General features: G+C 35.6%; 1 protein-coding gene across 2 annotated transcripts in view; it reads right to left on the bottom strand.

The window, feature by feature from the left end:
- The window catches only part of LOC126811185 (uncharacterized), a 245703-nt gene that overhangs the window by 88313 nt on the left and 129419 nt on the right, over positions 1-27971 (bottom strand). The window contains exons 8-9 of one of the 2 annotated variants that reach the window (XM_050536746.2): positions 22847-22990; positions 6513-6593 (exon numbers count right to left, since the gene is read on the bottom strand). In XM_050536746.2, coding sequence (XP_050392703.1) covers positions 6513-6593; positions 22847-22990 — 225 coding nt within the window. The remainder of the gene's footprint in view (positions 1-6512; positions 6594-22846; positions 22991-27971) is intronic. The other variant, XM_050536747.2, reaches the window with a different exon arrangement.

Here is a 27971-nt window from a genome sequence, read left to right as displayed (position 1 = left end):
TAGTTGTAACCATTTCTGGAATTTTACGATCGATCGCATGTGACGGTAACACATGATCAACATGATTTTACCATTAACTCTAACTAAAAAAGTTTGTAACCCGAGTTTTCTCGTAATCTTAGCAGGAATCCATTTAACTACTCCTTTGCGATTATTTTTAACGTAGACAAGTTGTCCTTCTTGAAACTCGCGATTTTTAACTTTAACATCTTGCGCTTTAATTTGACTTTCTTGTTTAGACTCAACCGTTTTATGCATGACTGGTTTTAACATACTAAATCCCGTTCTCAGTTGCCTCTTAAGAAACAGTTCGGCTGGAGCTACTCCTGTAACACTGTGTGGAGTAACTCTATAGATCAATAAAAAGTTATCTAACTTTCGTTGCAACGATTCCTTTGTATTAGTATTACTTTGAAGTACTTGCTTTAACAAGGACTGTTTCACTGTTTCCACAGAACGTTCGGCAGCACCATTTGATGCGGGATGGTACGGCGGTGTACATATGTGACGAATACCATTATATATCATAAACTGTTCGAACTCTGCACTTTTAAACTGCGGACGAAAACAGAGTACGTAATACTTCTATTGTTCTAGCAGAAGTTGTTGAAGGCATGTTAAAAACTTCTAACCATTTAGAATGACTATCAATGACTATCAAGTAATTCTGTTTCTGAAACTCGGCATGATCAATATGTAAACGCTGCCAAATATGGCTTGGCCATTTCCACGGTAACAACGGTGATGACGGAGGGCTTTTACGTACAGATAAACACACTTGACCATTTCCACGGTAACAACGGTGATGACGGAGGGCTTTTACGTACAGATAAACACACTTGACAACCGCGCACCTTTTTCTCTATATCGTTGTCAAGATTAGGCCACCATAAATAACTGCGTGCGAGAGATTTCATACGGCACATCCCAGGATGTACTTCGTGTAAATCATCTAAAAGTCTCTGCTGAAACTTGCCAGGGATTATAACACGCATACCCCACAGAATACAGTTCTGATCGGTACTGAGTTCATTTCTGCGAATGAAATAGGGCTTTCACTCAGTCTCTTCTATAAAACTAGGCCACCCAGTTTTAACATACTCTAAAACTTTACACAAGACTCTGTCCTTTCGTGTAGCCTCACTAATTTGATGACTATTTATCGGTAATTCATTTACATATGAAAAATAACTGACTCCGATGAATCGTCCTGAACAACCTCCAAAGGATTACACGAAAGTGCATCTGCATCACCGTGTTCAACAGATGATCTGTATACGATTTGATATTGATATGCTGATAAGATCAATGCCCATCTTTGTAAGCGCGCAGCTGCAAGAGTAGGTACAGCTGTATAAGGACCTAAAATAGTCGTAAGTGGTTTATGATCAGTCTCCAATATGAACGTCCGGCCATAAAGATATTGATGAAACTTTTTTATTCCATATATAATTGAAAGCGCTTCTTTCTCCAGCTGTGGATAGTTTCTTTCACTCAGATTCAAAGTTCTCGATGCAAAAGCAATCGGTTGCTCGTTGCCTTCTTTATCAACATGCGAAATAACACTACCTAACCCATATGATGACGCATTGCAAGCGATTTTAAGTGGTTTATTCATGTCATAATGAACTAATAACTTGGTATCTGTCAACTTCTGTTTACAAATCATAAAAGCTTTATCGCATTCCTTTGACCAGAAACAAGGAGTATCTTTCTGCAAAAGTTCATGCAAGGGGTTTAGCATGGTTGATAAGTTGGGTAGAAATTTCCCATAATAATTAATAAGTCCAAGAAATGACTTTAACTCTGAAACGTTTGTAGGCACTGGCGCATTATTAATCGCCTCAACTTTTTCCGCTAGTGGATGAAAACCATTACTATCCACTTTATAACCTAAATAGTTCACACTAGGTTTCATGAAAACACACTTAGAAAGTTTAAGTCTAACACCAAACTTTTCTAGTCTCTGAAGAACCATTTCAACACGACTTAAATGTTCTTCCATCGTAGGAGCACTAATTAAGATGTCATCTAATCTGCACATCACTCCTTCCATACCATGAAGTATTTGCTCTAATGTACGCACTCGACAGATCAAGTTTACTAAAAACCATTCCACCGGCTAGCGTCGCAAAGATGTCCTCTGCATTAGGTAATGGGTATTGCTGTACCTCAATACATTTATTCACAGTTACTTTATAGTCTCCGCAAATTCTTATCGAACGTTCAGGATTTGGGCACTACAACAATCGGCTTTGCCCACGGGCTATAATCGACTTTAGAAATTACACCACTACTTTCCAATCGATCCAGTTCCCTTTCCACCATCTCTTTAATCGCGTATGGTATTGGTCGCAGTTTATAAAATATCGGTGTCGCCGTGTCTTTCAGACGTATATTAGCCTTGTGAACTTTAATGACTCCAAAACCTTCCGCAAAAACCATAGGAAACTTCTTAATCCAAGGTTGAATATCAAACTCAGCTTGTACTCTAAAAATATTCAACCAATCCAGCTTCAGTTTTTGTAACCAGTTTCTTCCTATAAGTGCTGCCGGGTTAGCATCTTTAACTACGACAACTGGCAAAACAACTGTCTGATTTTTATACGTAACTGTAACTTCCAATTCACCCATCAAATTCAAAACTTCACCAGAGTATGTCTTTAAAACCACGCTTGAGGGTTTTAACACACAATTTGAAAAGTGTTCAAGATACAAGTTAGCTGGCATTACTGACAATGCTGCACCGGTGTCAACTTCCATCTCAACTTCAGTTTTATTCATCAAAACACGAACTTTGTAAGCAGCTCTCCTTCCCTCACCAAAGTAAACAGACCATAACCCAAATTCTTCAGCTGGTACATTATTTGTAGAAACTGACGTTTATTACACATTTTAGAAATACTTCCTCTTTCCTGGCACATGAAACATTTTTCATTTCTAAAAGGGCACTTAAAATGTTTATGGTTAGAATTTCCGCAACGAAAACATTTCACATCCGCTGACGTAGAATTCTTGCTCTGAAAATTTTGACGATTACCATTGTAATGTTTCTGACTTTTATTCTGATTACCGCTGTAACCACCTGTACTATAACCATAAGACTTTGATTTACTTGTATGTCCACCAAATTTTCCTCTATGTAACTTGTTTACACTGACGGCTGGTGATGTTGTCCCTTTAAGTTCCATTGAATCCTTCTCAGCTAATTCAATAGCCTGTGCAGTATCTGTTGCCATTCTCAACGTTAGACCTACTGTCGCCAACAATCTCTTCTGTATAACTCACACACTAGCCTATCACGAAGAGCTTGATTTAAAAAATCTCCAAAATCACAATTTTCTCAAAGCTACCATATAGTCAGCTACTGATTCGCCATCATTTTGGTCTCGACGATGAAATTTATATCGTTCTGCAATAACGGTGTTGGTGTGAAATGTCTCTTCAACGTATCAATCAAAACATCGTAAGTATGTGTACTGGGCAGAACCGGGGCTAATAAATTTTTCAACAAACCATATGTCTGTTGACCAACCACTGTCAAAAATATCGGCACCTTCTTTCCGTCTTCGACGTCGTTAGCAATAAAATACTGGCTCATACATTCTTCATAACAAACGAATGACTCCTTCACTTCGTCGAACTCAGAAATTTTAGCAATCTCTGCCATGGCTATGACAATCCCAAAAGATATTCCTAGAATATTCATAGGTAGGCTACCTTTCTTGTAATGTCTTCGATTCATTTTTATCCCACTTCGTCGCCAAATGTGGTATATCTGGCCCTATATACTACATAATAAAGACTCAGACAAGCACATGGTGTTTCAATGATGGCGGCTTTATTGCAACTGCATGTTCAAAGCAGACGTGCAACTAATGACAATAATGTAGACATGCGCGTGATGCAACACACTGTAAATCGGGACCATACGTAAGGCACAACATATATTACAGGGGGTTGATTGGATATATGGTTATTTGCCTTTCACCCTCTTCAATTATCTTAGCTAGTGCGTTAATTTTATACTCGATTAGTGTGTATGTCTTGATTTGTGTTAGCTCTTTAACTAATTAGATACTGTATTTTGCATGTATGGTACTGTATGTAATTCTTTTATTCTTGTCAATTGTGTTAAATTTATGTTCAGATATTGTGCTGATAAGATAAGAATTTTATTGTATCCCAATCTTTAGATATTTTATTGTGTATGTACTGACTTATACAGTATGGGCTGTGTAGGAAGGGCTTGGTTGGCTATATGGTTATTTGCCTTTTATTCTCCTCAATTATCTTAGCCAGTGTGTTAATTTTATGCTCGATTGTTGTGTAATAAGATAAGAATTTATTGCATCCCAACATCCATTGAGGACAACATGCAATACAAACATGTACATAGAATTAGACCAATATGCCAAATAATATATAGTATGTCATGATATGCAATTTATTTCAGCTATCATGCGGATGGTGTCTTTAGGTTTGGGCACGACATCACAATTTGTGACGTGTTTGGCCATTTATTTGTTAAATCTTAAGCCCAACCCACAGTTTTAAGACTGAAATATGATGTCATTTTGTATTATTAGTGTTTATATATGTAGTATTCTTTGTTAAATTTTGTTTTCATTGATATGCATATTTCAGTTGATTAGTCATAATAAATGACATTGTACACCATCCGTTCTTTTATTAGCTTGTTCTTCGCTCGGCTATTGGGGGATGGGGTTAGTTTTGAATGGAGACACAAATAAACATTATTGTCAATAATGATTTTTGTGTTACAGTCCTCGTCCAGGTTTGTTACACTTGATATAGTCCTCGTCTATTTCTTATACATTCCTGATTATGTAAATGAGCTTGGTTCCCGCGTTGTTTTTTCCTGCTCTTTCCATCACAACAGAATTGGCAGTGCCACAGACAGGACGTATTGTGTTTGATCCACGATATTTCCGTTGATAACTCTCCACCTCCCCTGCTCCACCTTGCACTTAATTCTTACAGTACAACTTGGTTAATATGGCTTTTGGCCTGTTTAATGTGCCATTTATTTGTGATATGTGTTTTCATTTGTATCACTATTATTAGTTTTTATACATATAGTATTGTTTGTTTACGAAACTTGTATTCATTGGCCATTTATTTGTTAAATCTTAAGCCCAACCCACAGTTTTAAGACTGAAATATGATGTCATTTTGTATTATTAGTGTTTATATATGTAGTATTCTTTGTTAAAGATTTGTTTTCATTGATATGCATATTTCAGTTGATTAGTCATAATAAATGACATTTTACACCATCCGTTCTTTTGTTAGCTTGTTCTTCACTCGGCTATTGGGGGATGGGGTTAGTTTTGAATGGAGACACAAAAAATATTTGGTAAAAAAGGTGTTCCTTATATGTCGAAGAATACAATAGAAATACAGAAAAGAAATCTCACAAAAAGAAATGAAAATTAACTCTGTATATAAATTTAAAACAACAAACAAGAAAACATTAATATTATAAAGGTACAAGCTATATATGTTGACTCCAAGAATTCAAAAACAGACACCAGATACCACCTGAATATTCAGATATGTCATCAGTTTTTACCATTCTACTGTGAAAGCGTCCATTTGTTTCTCATACGCAGACGGGAACACAAAAAATGGAACATTTCAAATGACTGCATAATTTACCTTGTTCATCCTAGATCTGGGACATAAGGCCACATGCGCTATATTTTACACATGTCAAGGACAGTAACTCAATAAATAGACAAATCTAATTCACGGGGAAATGAAAGGAAAAGGATGGTTAATTCATCTATTGTCATGTGTGCAATTTAAAGGACAAGTGGAAATTTCACCTACTATTCGTCAACTTCAAACTGTCAAGGGTTCATTTAAGTGTGAAACTCTTACAAATTGCATTTCTTTGGATGGTCAATGAATTAACCCATAACCAGTCTACATTATTTTGACGTCATAACGTCAAGTGGTCAGGCTAAATTATGGCTAATGTGAAATATTTTGTATGCCTATTTCAAAAGACTACATGTATGTTTTTTATAATGATATCTACATTTTAAAGCGCCACAGAGCAGCCAGACTGACTGAATGAATGTTCAGTGCTAAAGAAAACAATTATTATTGTTATTATTATTACCAACAGAACATCTGGTCTTGATCAGACAATGTTGGTTATATTCTAATTAGACTACCCACACCAGGAACCTGGGACATTCAGGTCTACAGTCCAGTAGAATATCATTCAAATTGAATTAATCTGAGATCTCATTGTAAATAGCACTGCTACCATGTTTCACTAAAATTTCTCTCCTTTTTGTGGTGTCCGCCTTTTCAAAATTCATTGGACAGTCTTTCATGCTTGAAACAGAAGGGTTGTATTCTCGATTGGGATTTATTTTATGTTCAACTTTCGATTTCTTAGAGCCAACAGCAAGATGGAGTTCTGGGTTTAGTAGATTAAAGCCACTGTTTACTATTACAAAGAGAAATTTGCCTACTGTTTTGATGTAATCTAGCACAGATTTGTTCTGTATTACGCCTTTCATGTGACAACAGTACAACTGCTTGCTTGTTTCCAACTATAAACACAAATTGCATCATAAATATAATCATTTTCTTTGAGCACTAGACATTTTCACCTTGTTTAATCTTTCCATCAGGCATGGAAAAATTATTTCTTTAAAAAATTTCAAGCCCTGATATGTCAGAATAAAAGAATACCAGCCGTTGCCAGGCAAGATATTTTGCAAGAGATGGACAGAGAGCAAGCTAAATAAAAGTGATTTCACGTAAAATCGGGCGCCATAATCCAGGAAGTAACGATCCGATACACGCAAGTATTGAAAGGAACTCAGATCTTTGGGATATAAACATATATTTTAAGTTTCATTGAAATTGGTTAAAAAATGGGACTCTACAAAGTCCACAGCCTATTTGTGTATGGGGAGTGGCCATTTTGTCAGACGGTTTCGGTCTGATTTTCATGAAATTCGAATTCAACTGTCATTATGGTATAGGCCTAATGGTGATCAATTGAAAGCCTTTTTTAGATTGGATAAAACTTGTGACCTCTAGAGGAACAACAAGCGAAAAACATGATTTTTCATACATTCAGGGGCGATAATCCAGGAAATTACGGTCCGACGTGCGTGAATATAGACAGGGACCGAGATCTTTTGGATAGAAACATATATTTAAGTTTCATAAATATCAGATACAAATTGTGGCCTCTAGGGGGGTCCAGAACCTTGGTATTACATACTTTTACACTATTTGCGTAAAAGGGGCGGCCATTTTGTTGAGAACTTTCGGTCCGATTTTCACGAAATTTGAACTCAAACATTATTAGGGTGTTACAATGATATATATTTTTATAATTGGATAGAAATTGTGACCTCTCAAGGATCCCCAATCTGAAATCACGATACAATCAGGGGCAACCAAGATCTTTGGGTTATGTTATAAACATACATTTCAAATTTCATCAAAATCCGATAAAAATTGTGACCTCTATAGAGGTTCCACAACCTTGGTATTACATATGAAATTTGAACTCACCAGTTATTATGGTACGTTATCGAACGGTTTTTTTAATTGGATAATAATGGTGACCTTTAGAGGGATCACAAGCTAAAAATATGATTTTTCGTACAACCAGGGGCCATAATCCAGGAAGGTACAGTCCAATATGTGCAAATATTGAATGGAACTGAGGTCTTTGGGTTATAAACATACATTTCAAGTTTCATCCAAATCAGATAAAAATTGTGACCTGTAGACTGTCCACAACCAGGAACCGATGCAAAGACAATATACGTCCACATAAAAACTTGATATACAATAATTAATAGAACACAATATCAAAAAAGCATTGTTTTATCAAACATTTCGTCAGTAAAAATACTAACTTCTTCAGGGATTAAGAACTAAATACAAAATGACTGGAAGTCAGTTATGACATAGGAAGTTATGAAATCATGGAATGATGACGTCATGGACTTAGATATATAACATGAGGTTAAAGTAAGGTAAATTATGCATGGTTATGAATGATTTTGAAACCCCCTGGATTTAACTCATTTAAATCATTACGCCAAACTGAATCAAGTCATCAAGACTTTCTGCTGTGTTCAGTTTTTTCAGATTTTTATCAGGAATTTTTTGTACTATTGATATAAATAGCAACTCAGTTAATTTCTTACAGTCAAAGAAAGTGATAAGTTAGATAAGTTGTAGCCATTTAACGAACAACTAATCTCCCATGATAATCTACCCTTTTGTAGGGTTAATCATGAGAACAATGAATTTATTATTATCAATAGTTATTAACTAATTGTTGATAGAAATGTAAATAATATTCAATCTTATTAAATTATGAATAATGTCACTGTTTGTTCAGTAAAATATTTTCTGCCGACCATGTCGTTCGGCTCAAACATGACCTTCACATTGAAGCATTGCACATGAACTCAATATGTTGTGAGAATTCTAAACAGCCAGTCTTAATCCGTAAAATTACAGAACCATGTTTTAGAAATTAAAATTTTACGCTCTTCTCATCAATATTTATATTGGAATATGTCTATGAATAGACAAACTCTCAGGCAGGAAAAGGATTATTCTTTACGTCCAACTCGGTATTAATGAATGAATGTAATGTGGTTGAATGGCACGTCAGCTCCAACCATGTTATATTACGTCGATCATATGGTGAATTTTTTCAAGACAAACTAAATGAATCACAATAATTATACATGAATAAAAACAAGTATAACAGTAAACATAATTGAAATTAAATAATGCAATATTTTAAGTATATTAATATTAAAAATATAGAAAAAACAAGAATATATTAAGAGGAACCTCGACCAAGACTTTGACATTTTGCAATTATAATTTTATATTTAAAAATATATTTGAAACATCTTCTGAATTAGGACGATTCTGTTTCTCGGATATTCCATAATGATTGGGTGGGACTGGGGATTCCAATGAAGTAATTTATCAATTATTCACCCCTCGTCGTCACCTAGGTTACTATCCTGCCTACTAGGGGATGGACTAAGATGAATAACCTGTGCATGGCCTCTGGGCTTGATGAGGGATATACTCAAGACAGAAAGTAACAAGCCAACAGTGAGGCTGATGCTGAAATCTCAAAATAAATAGTGACACATATTAATTAATAGCACATTTATTATTTTCAAAAGTATCAAGCAATCAAACTGATTATCAATTATACACTAAGTTTCATCACTCTCTATTAGATAGAATCAAAGTTATTTTGTCCCAAAGTATCGATCAATGAAATTGCTTACCTCTGCTTAGCTTTAGCTCGAAATGTTTATCATTGAACTCAGTCAAGACATTCACCTAATGAACATTTACAACAAGTTTAAACATTCTACCTCAATTAAAAGCAGAGTTGTTATGTTGTTATGTTCCAAAGTCTTGACCAATCAAATTACTTATCGCTCTTTAGCCTAAGCAGAAAATTCTCATCATCGAACTTAGTCAAGGTAAATGAATCTATACTTCAAGTTTCATCACTCTCACTTAATTAAAAACAAAGTTTTCGTGCCCCAAAGCATCAACCAATCAGATTTGCTTATCTCTGCTTACCCTAAGCAGAAAATGCTACTCCATCAAGGCATTGATCTAATAAACACCTACACTAAGTTGGAACGTTCTAGCTCAATTAGAAGGAGAGTTATTGTGTTCCAAAGTCTCGGCCAATCAAATTGTTTATCGCTCTGCTTACCCTGAGCAGAAAATGCTCATTATCGAACTTAGTAAAGGTATTGATGTAATGAAACTATACACCAAGTTTCATCACTCTCACTTAATTAGAACTAAAACTATCGTGTCCCAAAGCATCAACCAATCAAATTCCTTATCTCTGCTTACCCTAAGCAGAAAATTCTCATCTTCGAACTCCATCGAGGCATTCACCTAATAAACACCTACACCAAGTTTGAACATTCTAGCTCAATTAGAAGGAGAGTTATTGTGTCGTCCCAAAAAGTGTGACGGGCGGACGGACGGACAGGCAGACGAACCCATTTCAATAGTCCCCTACTTTCTAAGAAAGGCTGGGGACAAAAATACTACTCCAACCTGATTGACCCAAATCGACTCTCAAAGAAATGTTACTAGGACACAAAGGTTGTTATGCAGAGTGAAAAAATAACAAAGCAATGAAAATTGGAAAGACGTACATACCAGAGAGCTAAAACAACCAAAGCCGACTGATCAGATCAGAGTGGGCCATCTAGGTGAACCATAGGCTAAAGTAATGTGTTGCAGAGAAAGGGCTCGGAAGACAAATCCCTATTCAATCACAAGGATTCCACTTCCTCACAGTAAAAACGTCCCATTACAGGGATCCATTTAGTCGTCTTTTAAGACACACTGGATATACAAAGGGTATATTACATATCACCCCCTACACCCCAAGGGGGCAACTGGTATTAACATCCCACCATTATTAAGGCCATTTTATATCAGTCCCGCAATTGGTCTTAAAAGAGGGACTTCAGTGTACTTAATAGTTTTATTCTAAAACCAATATAAATCTACCGGTAGTTATAAAATGTTTTTGTTATTTATGGGCTGCCAAAGAAGGTGTGTTAGATTGATAAGTTACAACAATACAAACTAATACATCACCAATCATAATAACCTACAATTCTATAATAGATATACATCAAGGTTTAAACAAATATGAAATTTCTTAACAAAAATCCTGTTTTGAACATCAGTTATCTAACAAGAAAATCAATGACACTTCACTGTCAACCGGCATATGTCTTGGTCAACATTAACTGTGACCTGTGCTGGCAACATGAGTCGGAATGCGCAAGTCTAATAATGAACTACAGACAAACCAAATGAAAATATTGAATTTGATTGAAATTGAGATTTTCACAAAAATGAATCTATAAATATACTATCTATTGACCCAAAAGATCAAAATAGCAATAAAGCATTTTAAAACACCTTTATTTGCACATTCTGTAAGAGTACCATATTCTTAAATCTTTCTTTTTTCATAAAATTCTCAGCAGAAATTAGTTACTTTGTAACATTATTGTCTGCTACGAATGTTTGTGTTACGTATTCTCTCAGGTACTCCTTGCTCACGTGACTGTGACGTGGGCGCGCGCCTCGTTCTGGTTGTAATGGCTGATTAATAAAGTTATATTTACTTTTCTCAACGTCTCATTCTGGCTAAATCCCATTAATATAGAACTCTGGGGGCTAATGAAACATGGTGGCAAGTAATTAAGAACCTAGTAAAGAAGGTAAAATGACTTTATTATGCATAGACGTCAAATCTCTGCTGTTTTAAAGTGTTTATTTCTGACGTCACACATCAGGGTCATTCCATGTCAACTGGACCAATCGTGGGAACATGACCCCCTCCCAAAAAATTATAAAAAATATTTGTTATAGTATATGGCCTTAAACTAAGAAATCCAAAATTTTACCTATCTAGGTTGGAAAGTCACTATGTTATGGCCATTTGAAATTAGGGTACTAAAACAGATCATAAATCAGTAATTTTTTTCAGGTTTTCAGATGCTTTAAACTCACATCTTTAATAGGAGTAGGACCCTCTAACTTTGTAATCTAAGACAACTTTTGGTGAAGATTATGAATTTAGCATCACACTCATTATCCAATGCATACTGTTCGCGCCACCAGGTGGCAAAATGTGGAACAAATGAGCTATTCACTTTTATTTTCAGGATTTCCGAAGCCTCTGGCAAAATCACTATTGTATACATAAACTGCAAAATTGGCATACTTAATTTACAAAAGATTCTAAGACGATGGGATATATACTTTTCCAAATATTCAGTCTCGAAATTCAATGTACACTGAAAACGTACAAAATATACCCATTTTCACCTTCAATTTTGGCCATGTGGGACAGAGGTTATAATTCTGAAAAAGTTTGAGAATGAAACTTCAATTACCCTACTATAACATACATTAAAGTCCATCTTGTGTATTTGATGGCTTATATTTTTAATTGGCACTTGAAATCTGTTATCCAAATTGGTGACTTTTCACGTTGAGTTTAAAATAACTTCTAAATGACCTATACTCCTCAAACATGTCTATTTAGGGTGACTTTTTTGCGTAATATACAAATATGTAATCAATTTGGATGTACATTGTATTGTTTTAATTTCATTTTGCATCCAAAATGAACTATTCACTTTTATTTTCATAATTTCCACAACCTCTGGCAAAGTCACTATTGTAACATAAAATGCAAAATTGGCATAGTTAATGTCAGTTTGTCTTATATCAATTTACAAAAGATTCAAATTTAATGCGATATATACTTTTCCTAATATTCAGTCTCGAAATTCATTGCACACTGAAAACGTACACAATATACACATTTTCACCTTAAATTTTGGCCATGTGGAACAGAGGTTAAAATTCTGAAAAAAATTGATAATAAAACTTCAAATACCCTACTATAACATACATTAAAGTCCATCTTGTGAATTTGATGGTTTATATTTTTAATTGGCACAATAAATCTGTGCGGTGATGAAGTTTTAATGGCTGTTATCCAAATTATTGACTTTTCACGTTGATTTTAAAATAACTTCTAAATGACCTATACTCCCCAAACATGATTATTTAAAGTGATGTTTTACGTAGATTAAAAATATGTAATCATTTTGGATGTACATTGTATTGTTCTAATTTTATTTTGTCTCCAAAATGAGAACAAAATGGTTAATACGCTTCACGAATTAGAGTAATGGGTTTTGATGATCAGATTGAAAGTATTTCTGAAAGACTTAGACCCCTCATATTTGTCATTTTAGATCAACTTTTAACATAGAATAAGAAAAAAGACTCTTTTGGGATCCAGGGAGTATCGGTCATTTTAGTTTTGCTTTAAAACAGGTGAAAACGTGTTTTGTCTAATTAGAAAGTTGAAGTACGGCCTTTTGTAGTTTCACTATCTCTAGACGCATCAGATTAAAATTACTTCTGAAAGACTTAGGCTCCTCATATTTGACATTTAAGAGCAACGTATATTGTAGAATAAGAATATAGACGCATTTGGCTACAGGGAGTATCGTTTCAATTTAAATTTGATTTCCAACACAGGGGAAAACTTGTTTTGTCTGCTTAGAAAGTTGAAGTACATGTAAAGTGTTGTTACATTATCACTGAACACTTGAAAACTACAGGCCGCAATTCTTAACGTATGGTCTTGAAACTATGTATACTAGTTTTTCCTTATACCCTAAGGATGTTCCCTATTGTTTTTGGTGCGCGCCAGACCCCAGGGCAGAGAGCCATGCTCAATTTTTGCATGTGTCAGTTTGTCGCCTACAAGCCAAGATTCTTAATGGATTGTCTTGAAATTGTGCATACTTATTCCTTATACCCTAAGAATGATCGCTATTGTTTTTTGTGTGACCAATAACACTAAAATCTGGCGTTGCTGTGCCCCTGGGGGTCGGCCGGGCATACACCAAAAATCATAACAGTCATCCTTTGGGTATAAGGGATATATATGAATAGTTTTCAAGACAATCCATTAAGAATTGCGACCTGTGGGGCAAAAAAACACACAGACACACAAAGAAAAAATGGGTGTGGCTCTGACCCGGGCTGGGCAAGCACCAAAAACAATAGGAAACATCCTTAGGGTATAAGGAATAAGTATGCAGTTTCAAGACCATACGTTAAGAATTGCGGCCTGTAGTTTTCAAGTGTTCAGTGATAATGTAACAACACTGTACATGTACTTCAACTTTCTAAGCAGACAAAACAAGTTTTCCCCTGTGTTGGAAATCAAATTTAAATTGAAACGATACTCCCTGTAGCCAAATGCGTCTATATTCTTATTCTACAATATATACGTTGCTCTTAAATGTCAAATATGAGGAGCCTAAGTCTTTCAGAAGTAATTTTAATCTGATTGTCAAAGCCCTATATTACAATTTAGGAAGCGGAACAACAATTTTTTTCTAATTTGGGAGGCAAAATAAATTTAGAATGGTATAAAGTAGATGCAAAATTATTACATATTCGTGATCAAGGCAATAAGGTACTATAAATAGACACGTTTGAGGGGTATAGGTCATTTAGAAGTTATTTTAAAATTAACGTGAAACGTCAACAATTTTGATAATAGGTATTAAAACTCCATCACCGCACAGATTTCATGTGCGAATTAAAAATATTAGACCCCAAATACACAAGATGGACTTTAATGTGTGTTATAATAGGTAAATGAAGTTTCATTTTCAATCAGTTTCAAAATTTTAACCTCTGTCCCACATGGCCAAAATTGAAGGAGAAAATGGGTAAATTTTGTAAATTTTCCGTGTGAATGAATTTTGATGCTGAATATTTTGAAAAGTATCTATTCAATCGACTCAGAATCTTTTGTAAATTGATAAAATACCAACTGACATTAACTGTGCCAATTTTGGAGGTTATGTATACAACAGTGACTTTGCCAGAGGCTGTGGAAATCGTGAAAAAAAAGTGAATAGTTCATTTGTTCCGCATTTTGCCACCTGGTGGCCCAAAAAGTTTGAATAGCACATTAAGTGTGATGCTAAATTCGTAATCTACACCAAAAGTTGTCTTAGATTACAAAGTTAGAGAGTTGTACTCCAATTACAAATTTGAGTTTAAAGCAATTGAAAATCCGAGAAAAACTTTTTAATCTATAGTCCGTTTCAGTACCCTAATTTCAAATGGCCATATCTCCGTGAGTTTTTTATCTAGAGCGGTAAAATTTTTGGATTTGTTAGGTTAAGACTATATAGTATAACATATATTTTTTATAATTTTTTGGGAAGGGGTCATGTTCCCACAACTTTCCGAAATTTGGTCCAGTTGACATGGAATGACCCATCAGTCTACTGTCTGTCGATGTGTTGTAAAGAATACAAGTACATCTCTGTCTGTTTATTACTTGTCTGAAGTGATAATGGCTGACAACAACGCTGCTCAAGTAAATCCTAGACAAAACAATCAGGATCCTGTTCTGAATATTAGGGGAAACGACGCTGTTGCTGAACAACGTTATCCAGTTGTAAATGTTCCTCCGCCATCTCCACTGTTTCTGGGAGATAACCCTGTAGAAAATTGGAAGTTGTACAAACAAACCTGGTCTAATTACTCGATTGTTTCTGGTCTACAACAACAGAATGAAGATTATAGAAAGGCACTTTTTCTATACAACCTTGGAAAGGAAGCTCTTATAATATATAATTAGTTTGTATATGAACCTGATGAAAATAGAAATAGCCTTGAAGTCATTCAAAATAAATGGAAATCAATAAATTGTCCAAAGCATCCCACCTCTGCCACCATGTTTCATTAGCCCCCAGAGTTCTATATTAATGGGACTTAGCCAGAATGAGACGTTGAGAAAAGTAAATATAACTTTATTAATCAGCCATTACAACCAGAACGAGGCGCGCCCCCACGTCACAGTCACGTGAGCAAGGAGTACCTGAGAGAATAAATTGTCCAAAGCATCCAAACAACAACGGAGTTATAAGAAACCTATTTCTAAATACAAAGAAACTACCTCAACTACTCGTAGTTCAAATTCAAAATCAAAGGAAAAAGAACTATACTGCAAGTTTTGTGGTAGATTTCATGTGATGAGAAAAGAAACTTGTCCTGTCTGGGGCCAGGTCTGTAAGATCTGCAACAAAGCTAATCATTTCGCTGTGAAATGCCCCTCATCTAAAGTTCATGGTGTAGAACAATCTGAAGAATTATTTACAATAACTGAATCTGTATACACTGTAAATAATAAACAAATTCTGCTGAGGATGAAACTTGGAGATAAAACTGTGAAATTCCAGGTAGACTTTGGTGCTACGGTTAACGTAATACCAAAAAAGTATATATCGGAGTACCCAATTACTCACTGTTCCACTATGCTGAAAATGTGGAATGGAACTGAACTCAAACCTGTTGGCAAATGCTGTGTTCAACTGACAAATCTGAAAACAAAACAGAGGTTTTATGTTGACTTCATTGTTGTTGCTGAACAACTGACCCCTCTGTTGGGTAAGAATACTTCTGAGGAACTGGGTTTAATAACTGTAAATTATGACCAGTTCAACCCCGTTCATGCTGTTATGCGTGGAGCAATGGTGGATCCTTTTACTGAGTACACTGATGTCTTTAAAGAAGGCAAGATAGGAACTTTTCCCGGTAAAGTTCATTTTGAAACTGATGAAACTGTTAGACCTGATGTCTTACCACCTAATAGAATACCTATAGCTTTACAACCTAAAGTTAAAGAGAAACTTAACGAACTGATTAAATCTGGTGTACTGGCTATTCAAGAAGGACCTACTGTATGGAATAGTAGAATGTTGGTAGCAACCAAAAAATCGGGGTCGCTTAGGATATGCTTAGATCCTCGTCCTCTGAATAAGGCACTGATTAGAGAGAGATGTCAACTACCTGTTCTGGATGATGTCTTACCTCAACTGTCTGGACTTTCTGGAGAAACTGCTCGTGTTTTCTCAAAGTTTGATTTAGCTAATGGATATTGGCACTGTGTTTTGGACGATGAGTCGAGTCTACTTACAACTTTCCAAGCACAATTTGGACGTTACAGATTTTTAAGGTTACCATTTTGAACCAATGTCAGTTCTGAGATCTTTCAAAAACGTCTAAACACTGCTCTCGCTGGTCTTGATGGCATACTTTCAATTGCTGATGATATTGTTGTGTACGGCCAAGGTGATTCTGATGAATCTGCACTTGCTGATCATGATAAAAAGTTAATTCAACTACTGGATAGATGTCAAAAACTTCAGATTCAACTGAATAAAGATAAATGTGTGCTTCAACAACCCGCAATAACATATCTTGGTCATGTTATTTCAGCAAAGGGATTAAAAGTCGATCCTGAAAAAGTTAAAGCTGTTGCTGAAATGCCAAAGCCTAAAACTGTGGAAGAAGTGAGGCGATACTGTGGTTTTATAAATTATTTGGCAAGATTTTTACCAAAGCTGTCTGAGATAATTGAACCAATTCATAAACTAATACATATTGATAATCCTTGGAGCTGGACTGCTGATGAAGAAATTAAAGCAACTTGTAACAACTGCTCCTATCTTGTGTTACTACAACCCTGCTGATGAACTAGTCATTCAATGTGATGCTAGTCTACACGGTCTTGGAAGTGTACTCTTACAACATGGAAAACCTATAGTTTATGCTAGTCGTTCTTTGACAGAAACTGAAGTCAAATATGCCCAAATAGAGAAAGAGATGCTCGCTATAGTATACTCACTCGAGAAGTTTCACCAATATACATTTGGCAGATTAACCAGTGTTATTTCTGATCATAAGCCACTGGAGTCGATTATGAAGAAGCCAATGTCTTTAGTTCCTCGTCAACTACAAGGCATGTTGCTTCGTGCTGCTGCTTATGACATAGAAGTTGAATATCAGAAAGGTTCAGAAATGCACATAGCTGATCTCCTCTCTCGTGCATTTCTAAAGGTTACGGAAACTAATCAATCTAGTTTCGAATCTGTCAATTTATTGGAACTACTACTAATGCGCTCAGAAAAATTGGACAAAATTATAGCTGCTACTAAGGTAGATCCTGTTCTTCGAACGCTATACGATTTTATTCAAACTGGTTGGCCAAATGACAAATCAAACTTACCTGGTGAACTGTCGCCTTATTTTAGTTATAAAGAGCCTCGCCCATTTTTTGTATTTGTTTGTTTGTCGTCTACAGGCCACATTTCTTAACGTATCATCTTGAAACTATGCATAATTATTCTTTGTACCCTAAGGAACATCCTTATCGTTTGGGGTGCATGCCCGACCCCCAGGGGCAGAGCCACGCCCATTTTCTTTTCTTTGTATGTCTGTGTGTCGCCTATAGGCCATAATTCTTAATCAATCGTCTTGAAAATTGCTTATACCCTAAGTATGATCCCTATTGTTTTTGGTGCATGCCCGACCCCCAGGGGCAGAGCCATGCCCATTCCTTATATTTATTTATTTGTTTGTCATCTACAGACCGCATTTCTTAATGTATCATCTTGAAACATACTTATTCTTTGTACCCTAAGGAACATCCCTATCGTTTGGGGTGCATGCCTGACCCCCAGGGGCAGAGCCACGCCCATTTTCTTTTCTTTTTATGTCTGTGTGTCGCCTAATGCCACAATTCTTAATCAATCGTCTTGAAAATTTTTCATATGAATTGCTTATACCCCAAGTATGATCCCTATTGTTTTTGGTGAATACCCAACCCCCAGGGGCAGAGCTATGCCCATTTTCTTTTTTTATGTCTGTGTGTCACTTGCAGACCTCATTTCTTAATCGATCATCTTGAAAACTTTTTTATACTTATTCCTTATAGCCTATGGCTACTTTTTTATACTTATTCCTTAATCCTAAGGCTGACCTCTTATTATTTTTGGTGCATGCTCGACCCCTTGGGACAGAGCCACGCCTAATGTTTGTGTGTCTTGTGTTTTGCCTACAGGCCGCAATTCTTAACAGATCCTTTTGAAACTTTGCATACCTATTCGAAACGTCATGCTTTTAGAATAAAGACATCGATTGTTTTAAAATAAAAATTGTGTTCTGTTAATGTGAACGAAATGTTAAACTGATAGCAGTCCTACAACCCAGTTTTATTTCACAGACCCTCAATGCAAACTGGACCATATCAATCAAAACAGGAATGTGGACGTATATTGCTGTGTTAGCGATGCTCTTGTTCAAGATATGGTATACCTACTGAGTTAATTTCTGATAATGGACCACAATTTTCGTCGTTTGAATTTGCTCATTTTGCTCAAATTTGGGATTTTAAACAAACCACAAGTAGTCCATATAATAGTCAGTCAAATGGTAAGGCTGAAAGTTCGGTTAAAACTGCAAAAATATCTTTTACGTAAAGCTAAAGACTCATTCTGACCAATAGTTAGCTTTGTTAGATTTTAGGAACACACCTACACAAAGTATGTCTAGTAGTCCTGCTCAAAGACTTATGAATCGTCGAACTAGAACTCTACTACCTACGAAACCATCTCTTCTGGATCCTCGAGCTGTAGATTTTGCTTCTGAACAAGCCGAGCTACAACGTCAAAAAGACAATCATTTTATTACAATCATGCTGCTAAAGATTTACCCTTCTTGCATCCAGGTGACACTGTTCGCATTAAACCTTTTAGGTTAGGTGTTAAAATTTGGAAAAAAGGGGAGGTAATACGAAAACTGAATAAACGCTCATATCTCATTAAAACTGATGAAGGTACATATCGTAGGAATCAACGTTTTCTGTTTAAAACTTCTGAAGAATCTGATAGTCGTCATGATGATGTAGTCTGTCTGAATCCTACAAAACCTATAGAAAACAAGATGACTAGTCATCAACATCCCGCGCCCTTGCACTTGTTTGGAAGAATTAAGGAAAAGTAACTTGTTTATGCTATTGGTAATCAATATAAAAATTTATCAGATTTCGCAAACAGTGTCACAGGTCCTAATATTGTGGCAATGTTTAGTAGATATTGCTCTCTATTTCTGAAAACTAATGACTGATTGCTATTTACTAGAAGATTTGAGATAATTTATGACATAAAGCTCTGGTTTTAAAAATTAGACATGACTACATAGAAATTAGAGATATTTTGCAATTGGAGGGAACTGGAGCTTTAGACAAATCTCATATTCCGACGCATGGAATATCAATTCACAGAAATTCATACTCTGATCACAGTAGTTCGATAAGGCAGGGTCGCTACTCCCTGTAAGGTTTGCACAACAACCTTTGCCTACCTCAATCAGCTGCTGTATGTTAAACAATAAACTTATACATCAGAAAATAAAATAATATAATAGGTTAATGTTTGTACAAAGTTTCAAAAAGATTTCTTGAACACATTATAAAATATGCTCCAGAAACAAAATCAGGACGGAAGGCTGGATTTCAGAAAAAAAAATAATGGGTAAAATTATTTTAAAGGTATCTTGAACAGCCAAATGTGTTTCCATGGAAACACATAAAATTATCAAATCTGAGAAATTCAAAATAAGTGCCAAGAAGATATCTTGAACGATTTATGAGATATGCTCCGGAAACAAAATTGTACACCAAAAACTAAGTCAAATTTGTTTCCATGGAAACACAAAAAATATCAATCCCAGAAATTCCTAAATAGCAAAAGGCACAACTATTGTAATAGGTTGATGTGTGTACAAAATTTCAGAAAGATATCTTGAACGGTTTATGAGATGTGCTCCGGAAACAAAATTGTACACCAAAAACTAAGTCAAATTTGTTTCCATGGAAACACACAAAATATCAGTCCTAGAAATTCCTAAATAGCAAAAGGCACAACTACTGTAATTGGTAGATGTCTGTACAAAGTTTCAAAAAGATATCTTGAATGGTTTATGAGATATGTTCCGGAAACAAAATTATACACCAAAAACTAAGTCAAATTTGTTTCCATGGAAACACAAAAAATATAAATCCCAGAAATTCCTAAATAGCAAAAGGCACAACTACTGTAATAGGTTGATGTGTGTGCAAAGTTTCAGGAAGATATCTTGAACAGTTTATAAGCTATGCTCCGGAAACAAAATTGTACACCAAAAACTAAGTCATTTTTGTTTCCATGGAAACACAAAAAATAAAATGTCAGAAATTCCTAAATAGCAAACGGCACAACTACTGTAATAGGTTGATGTGTGTGCAAAGTTTCAGAAAGATACCTTGAACGGTTTATGAGATATGCTCCGGAAACAAAATTATACACCAAAAACTAAGTCAAATTTGTTTCCATGGAAACACAAAAAATATAAATCCCAGAAATTCCTTAATAGCAAAAGGCACAACTACTGTAATAGGTTGATGTGAGTGCAAAGTTTCAGAAAGATATCTTGAACAGTTTATGAGATATGCTCCGGAAACAAAATTGTACACCAAAAACTAAGTCATTTTTGTTTCCATGGAAACACAAAAAAATATAAATCCCAGAAATTCCTAAATAGCAAAAGGCACAACTACTGTAATAGGTTGATATGTGTGCAAAGTTTCAGAAAGATAACTTAAACGGTTAATGAGATATGCTTGAACGGTTAATGAGATATGCTCCGGAAACGAAATCGGACGGACGGACGAACCCCATTTCAATATCCCTCCCTAACTTCGTTCGGCGCGGGATAATGAACCTGCTGCTGTGAATTACCCTGAAATACAACCTGCAATATTACCAAGAAACAGATCTGTAACTCGTTTTGGTCGTCAAATAAAAACTCTGAGTTACTTGAAAGACTTTATTACTCAATAACTGTTTCTTGTGAAATTATTATTTTTGACACATAAGACTGTGTTTTAATGTTTTGTTTCTTGAATAGTGTGAATAGGTATTTGAGTTAATATAGGAATATGCTCTTTCTGAAAACAGAAAGGATGTAACATTATTGTCTGCTACGAATGTTTGTGTTACGTACTCCTGTGTTACGTGACTGTGACGTGGGGGCGCGCCTCGTTCTGGTTGTAATGGCTGATTAATAAAGTTATATTTACTTTTCTCAACGTCTCATTCTGACTAAGTCCCATTAATATAGAACTCTGGGGGCTAATGAAACATATTTATCATTGCACAAAGCTGGAAGGCCGGTCAACCTTCAAACGGCACTATGGCCTACTCTTATATCGAATTCCAACTGTCAAGGGATCATTTACATGCATGCCAATGTGTACACGGGACCTGGGTTTTTCGTCCCATTTAAACAAATAGGCAGCTGTCCTTGTCAGGCCCTCCGTCCTGCACCAATGACAAGGGGGAACCATGCCAGACAATCTGGATGAACTTTCTCAGCCAATGCAGGGATCGAAAACCCGACCTCCAGGCTAGCGAGCCAGCGTCTTACCCACTTAGCCACCGTGACCCCCAAAAGCGTTTTTTAAATCGGATAAAAACTGTTACCTCTAGAGGGACTACAAGCTAAAAATGCGATTTTTCGTACAATAAAGTTACGATCCGATATGCGTGAATATCAACAGGAACCAAAATCTTTGGGTTATAAACATGTAATTCAAGTTTCATCAAAATCCGATTAAAATTGTGTCCTCTAGAGGGTCCACAACCTTGATATACCATATATTTACACTATTTGTGAACAAGGGGCAGCCATTTTGTCTGGCAGTTTTGGTTCAATTTTACATTCAACCATCATTACATTGTAACAGTGATATATTCAAACGTTTTTTTAAATCTGATAAAAATTGTTACCTCTAGAGGGACCACAAGTTTTTTCGTACAATCAAGGGCCATAATTCAGGAAATTAACGATTCGATATGCGCAAATATAGAAAGGAACTAAGATCTTTGTGTTATAAACATGCACTTCAAGTTTCATCAAAATGAGATGAAAATTGTGACCTTCAGAGTGTCCACAAGCTACAAACGTGATTTTTCGTACAATCAAGGGCCATAATCCATGAAATCTCGATCCGATACATGCCAATATCGAAAGGAACCGAACCGAGATCCTTTGGAGATAAACCTAAATCTCAAGTTTCATCAAAATCGGATAACAATATTGTAACCTGTAGAGTGTCCAAAAACAAATTGGACAGACAGACAGGGGCGACGATAATATACATCCACATGAAAATGTGGACGTATAAATATGTTATCAAATGATGAACAAAACCTAAAAGGTTTTTAAATCTTGAAAGACTTGATCAGGATCTAAACTTACATCTCCTTATGAAGAATTATCATAATGTATTATAATGTGTCATAATATGCCATACCTAAATTAGGTTGTCTTTTTATACTTGGTAATTTTTCTGTTCGATGTGAACTTGGAAGAAAATCCATGAATGATGTAGAAGATTCAGAATCAAACATATGTCGTGGTGGCATTCTCCTCAAAGAGGCCGGTGCAGAAGCTGAAACTGAAAAAAAAAAGAATTCTAACAAAACATGGAAACAAAATCACAGGATTTCTGATTATTTCTGTTCAAAGGTTAATCTGCGCGAGTTAGCCGTTGCCTTCAAAAGGCACTGAGTTTGATTTTCAATGATCTGCCGATGATCTGCAAGAGCTAAAACTGTCTATTGCAGGTCTTTCTTTAGGCCTAAAATGTTATCTAAATTATTAATTAGACATTAATTAACCTATCCAGACCATAATCAACTCTAGATGGTTATGTTAGCCTGCGATCTTTAGTGGATTATGGGCCGATTTACTGCATAACTCTCCTTCTCAATTTAACGATTAAATGGATAATCGAGACTATGCTGTTTATCGTATTGACTTTAGTAATGATGATCGAGGCTAGGCAGAAATTTCAACCGCTTAGTTCTCGGTTCATAGTGGATCAATTTGAATGAAATTTTCAGCAAATTGCCTTTACATTATCTAGTTTTTAACTATTAGTGAGAACTCCCAACTCGTTATCGAATCTCCCATAATGTATCTTTAACTATTTAGAAATTTGCTGATATTTACAACTTATTATAATGTGGCGAACGTTTTGATGTGAGTTATATAGAAGTTTTACTGTTCTGCGTAATTATGACTATGAGTATGTTTACATTTGACCGGTCGGCCGTAGGCCTACTGTCAAACTTTTTCAACATGGCCACCATCGATGGAACTGATTTGAACATTTCATAGTTGTACCCAAGATATTTGTACCAGAGATCTTATTAATTTCTCTTTTGAGCTAGCTAGTGCTTAGTTAGGTCAATATGCACCATATGAGTATAATATTATTATTAGAATAGATCTTAAATTATTTAACTATTTATAATAACGGCGATATTATCGGTCAACAATTGAATTGTCAATAATTTAATAATAGACATAGGCCTATAGCCCCTATGGTACTTAGATCTAATAGGCCTAGTTTGGATGATTTCAACATGAATAGATCTTCTTTCTGTATTAAAACTGTTGACCATGATTCTCTGAAAGACTCTGAAATATCCTTCAACGCCTCTATTTTTAAGTTTATTAAATCAGATGAATTGCATAGTGATTGTGATTCCGATGCTCTGTTGAGTAGCCCTTATCTATATCAACCGTTATCAACAACTCTTGTCAACTCTATCTATAGTGTATACAATATATGGCTATACTGAATATTCCACATCCATTGTTATTCAGTTCCACTGAGTGAACTCTTATAAAAAATTTATCTCATCGTGTGCCAGTTCTCACATACTGTTTAAAAATAATTAAGATACCGGTAGTGGAAAAGGCAGCATCATGTTCATATTCCAAGAAACCGACAGTTAATTACCTTCTACAACCAGTACAATAAGCTACACATTCAAGGAAGGGGCAGTTCAACATGGGTTGATACTAATATTTTTCAATTTCAACCATACTGTAAACTTAATAATACCAATAATATTTGTGCTCTTGGTGATAGCCTACCTTCCGTATTGTCACTTTCAAATGTCCAACAACTTGTTACAAGTACGCCGTTAAAGGAAAACAAGTCTCTAAATTGCACAACGTTCCTCAAGCGCCAATTACGAATCCAGTCACAACAAATGAAAAATTGTCATCAAATATACATGTACTTGAACAAAACAATTCCAACACCCTTTCCACAATTATTAATCAGATTACAGAACTATCGGATAAAGTTAATTTTCTTATATCAGCCCAAAATAAACTTCTTATAAATTCATCTTCAACAAAATTAATTTGTGATAAATCAACTAGTACCTGTAATTCAGCTATAGATAAGTCTACTAGCATAGTCAATCAACAACGCAGCTACTAATAGACACATCCATACACTTTAAATGACCATGCGCAAAGTACTAAAGACTTTAATTATCTCATTTTAAATGCAAAATTGTAATTAGTTAGTGTTTTTTGTTTTCAATACTGTAGTGTCTGATATAAGGTTACTTATTAATCACGTGATCACTATTTCAATTGTTGTACCCCTCTATTGTTAATTAGAGTTGCGGGTATACAAGAGATGAATAAAACGTGTTTGATTAGATTCGTATGTGTATATTTTAATCTGAGTTAAATCCGATGCAATCCTTGAGATATATGACCGGGGAGATATAAAAATTGGTGACGCGGTAAATTTTCACGGAAAAGAAGAAGTATGGCAGGCTATATTCCTACAGAAATTGGTGGAATTCCAAATTTTCATTGTTCGGGGGATCCAACGTCCGTGGGGACAAGATGGCCCAAGTGGAAGCGTGCTTTTGAACTTTTTATTGATGGGAAAGGAATTCGTAGCAATGCACAGAAGAAATCGTTATTATTGCACTGTGGTGGTATACAGATGCAAGACATTTTTTTCACCTTTGATGTTCCCGAACCAGGAGAAGACGACAACGTATGCGTCGTGGCTTTGAGATTATTGGATGGCTATTTTGCTCCACAAATAAACACGCCGTATGAAAGACACTTGTTTAGGAAACTTTATCAATTTCCTAACGAAACCGTGGACCAATTTGTAACTCGATTACGTTTGCGCGACGACGCCTGTGGCTTTGCCCATGTTGAAGAAGAAATTTGGAATCAAGTTATTCAAATGTGCACGTCGCACGATTTGCGGAGGAAATGTTTGGAACGAGGGCAAGGCTTATGTTTGACTGACCTACAAACACTTGCCAGAACAATGGAAGCAACACAGAGACAAGTGGAAAATTTTGATAAACCTGCAAATGGCGGAAAGACCGAAATAAATCGAATTTTGTATGGATCTAGAGGGAATTTTGGAAGACGTCCACTTGAATCGAACTATAGACTGAATAATTTTGAAATGAAGTGTTACAGATGCGATAATATGGGACACAAACAGAGTGATGGAACATGTGCAGCGATACACCTTATAGGACCTAAGTCCGTAACTCAAAATCCTCGACATCGAAAACACAAATTATTGGTCAATTTAAATCAACATTGATGATGTAAACTTACCGGGAAAAGATGAGCTTCTGATATCCGATATTTAAGATAAAATAATTTTTTAACATTGGTACACGAATTGTGTACCATAATGCGCTTCAGGCCCAGTTGTATTGAGAGACTCGAGGGACGAGGCTAGACACATTGCACCAAATCAAATGGAGTTATGTAGACTAGAATAACTAGACGCTAGAAATTTGCACTCGATTGAGATTGCTGACTTATTTCGCCGAACATAACTGATTTGAAATTGGAGTAAAAACGGAAACCATTAAATGTAAATCAGTTTATATACATTCATATTACAGTATTATATGCGTTGCGACCCACTTTTGTGAATTTCTAGGTCCCAAATGTTAGCGATTTAGCTCCTTTAAATGTTATAAGTGCCATGACTATGGTCATTATGCTAGCTGTTGTAAAACTAGGTCAAAATCAACCCCACCGCCGACACGTGGACAACCACGCTACCAGCAATCTGGTGCAAGACCCAATTTTTCCGATCAAGGTCGTCACGACTATAAATACAGGAATCATTCCGAAGACATGAAAAACAAATACAGATTAAAATTCGTTCAGTCGGAAAGAGACAGAGAAGATAGGATGGCAGACGAATTTCGATATTTAAGAGTATGCGAAGAAGATGATTATATATTTAGTTTTGAGTATAATAAACAGCCGAAAGTTTTAGTTGATATTGGCAACGTTCCAAGTGTTGAAATGATTCCGGATTCAGGTGCTAGTTGTAATGTTATGGATCAAGAACATTGGGAGCAATTAAAACATAAGAAGATTAAGTGTCGAGAATCATTTTCAAATAAGAAACTTTATCCGTTGGAAGTGACCAACCATTGACAGTGATTGGGTGTTTTACAACTTTGTTGAGAGTTGGAAATAAATCAACCGAAGCAACAATTTATGTAATAAAAGAAAAGGGTCAGACTTTATTGGGAAGAGACACAGCCATAGAACTGAATGTGTTACAACTTAATTATGTTCACTCTGTGAGGGGAAAGGTTGACATTTTTGATAAATACAAATCATGTTTTGGGGTTTTGGGCAAACTAAAAAACTTTCAGTTAATGTTACCCATTGATAACACAATGAAACCTGTGGCACAACCGTTGAGAAGAGAGGGATTTAACATTAGACCTAAACTGGAAGCTAAAATAAAAGAACTTGAACGTTTAGATGTTATCGAAAAAGTTCAAGGCCCAACACCGTAGATTTCTCCATGTATCGTTGTACCTAAATCTAATGGAGAAATTAGATTGTGTATTGACATGAGACAGGCATGGTGGACGAAATTCTACACAATTTAAATGAAAGTACTGTATTTAGTAAGCTTGATATTTTATCTGCGTTCCACGGTTTACACAAGAATTTCAAGGCCAATAACGATGTTTGTAACCCATATGGGACTTTATAGATACAAAAGATTAATGTTTGGGATATCGTGTGCTCCAGAAATGTATCAACGGGTTATTCAACAAGCTCTCCAAGGCTTGGAAGGAGTTAGGAACATTTTTGACGATATTATTGTGCATGGTAAAACAGAAAAAGAACACGACGAGAGACTTGAAAAACTTCTACAAAGAATCGAGGAACTGGGACTTACCTTGAATAAAGGGAAATGTAAATTTAATATGCCAAAATTAGAATTTATGGGACATTTGTTATCAGCACGAGGTATAGGCCCTACAAAATCTAAAATTGAAGCTGTGACTGAAGCGAGACGACCTCAGAGTGCTTCAGAGGTGCGTTCATTCTTAGGTCTTGTTAATTATAGTGCCCGTTACATCAACTATTGCAGAACCTTTGAGAAAATTAACTAAGAAAAATGAACCTTTTGTTTGGGAATATGAACAGGAAGATTTGTTTAATAATTTAAAGCAATCTTTGGCATGTGCATGTACATTAGGTTATTTTAATAGGCATGATAGACCTTTTGTTATTACTGATGCTAGTCCTGTGGGTTTAGGCAG

The sequence above is a fragment of the Patella vulgata genome, chromosome 2, assembly GCF_932274485.2.
Source record: "Patella vulgata chromosome 2, xgPatVulg1.2, whole genome shotgun sequence".
Lineage (NCBI taxonomy): Eukaryota > Metazoa > Mollusca > Gastropoda > Patellidae > Patella > Patella vulgata.
This window is presented reverse-complemented; position numbering and strand designations above follow the sequence as displayed.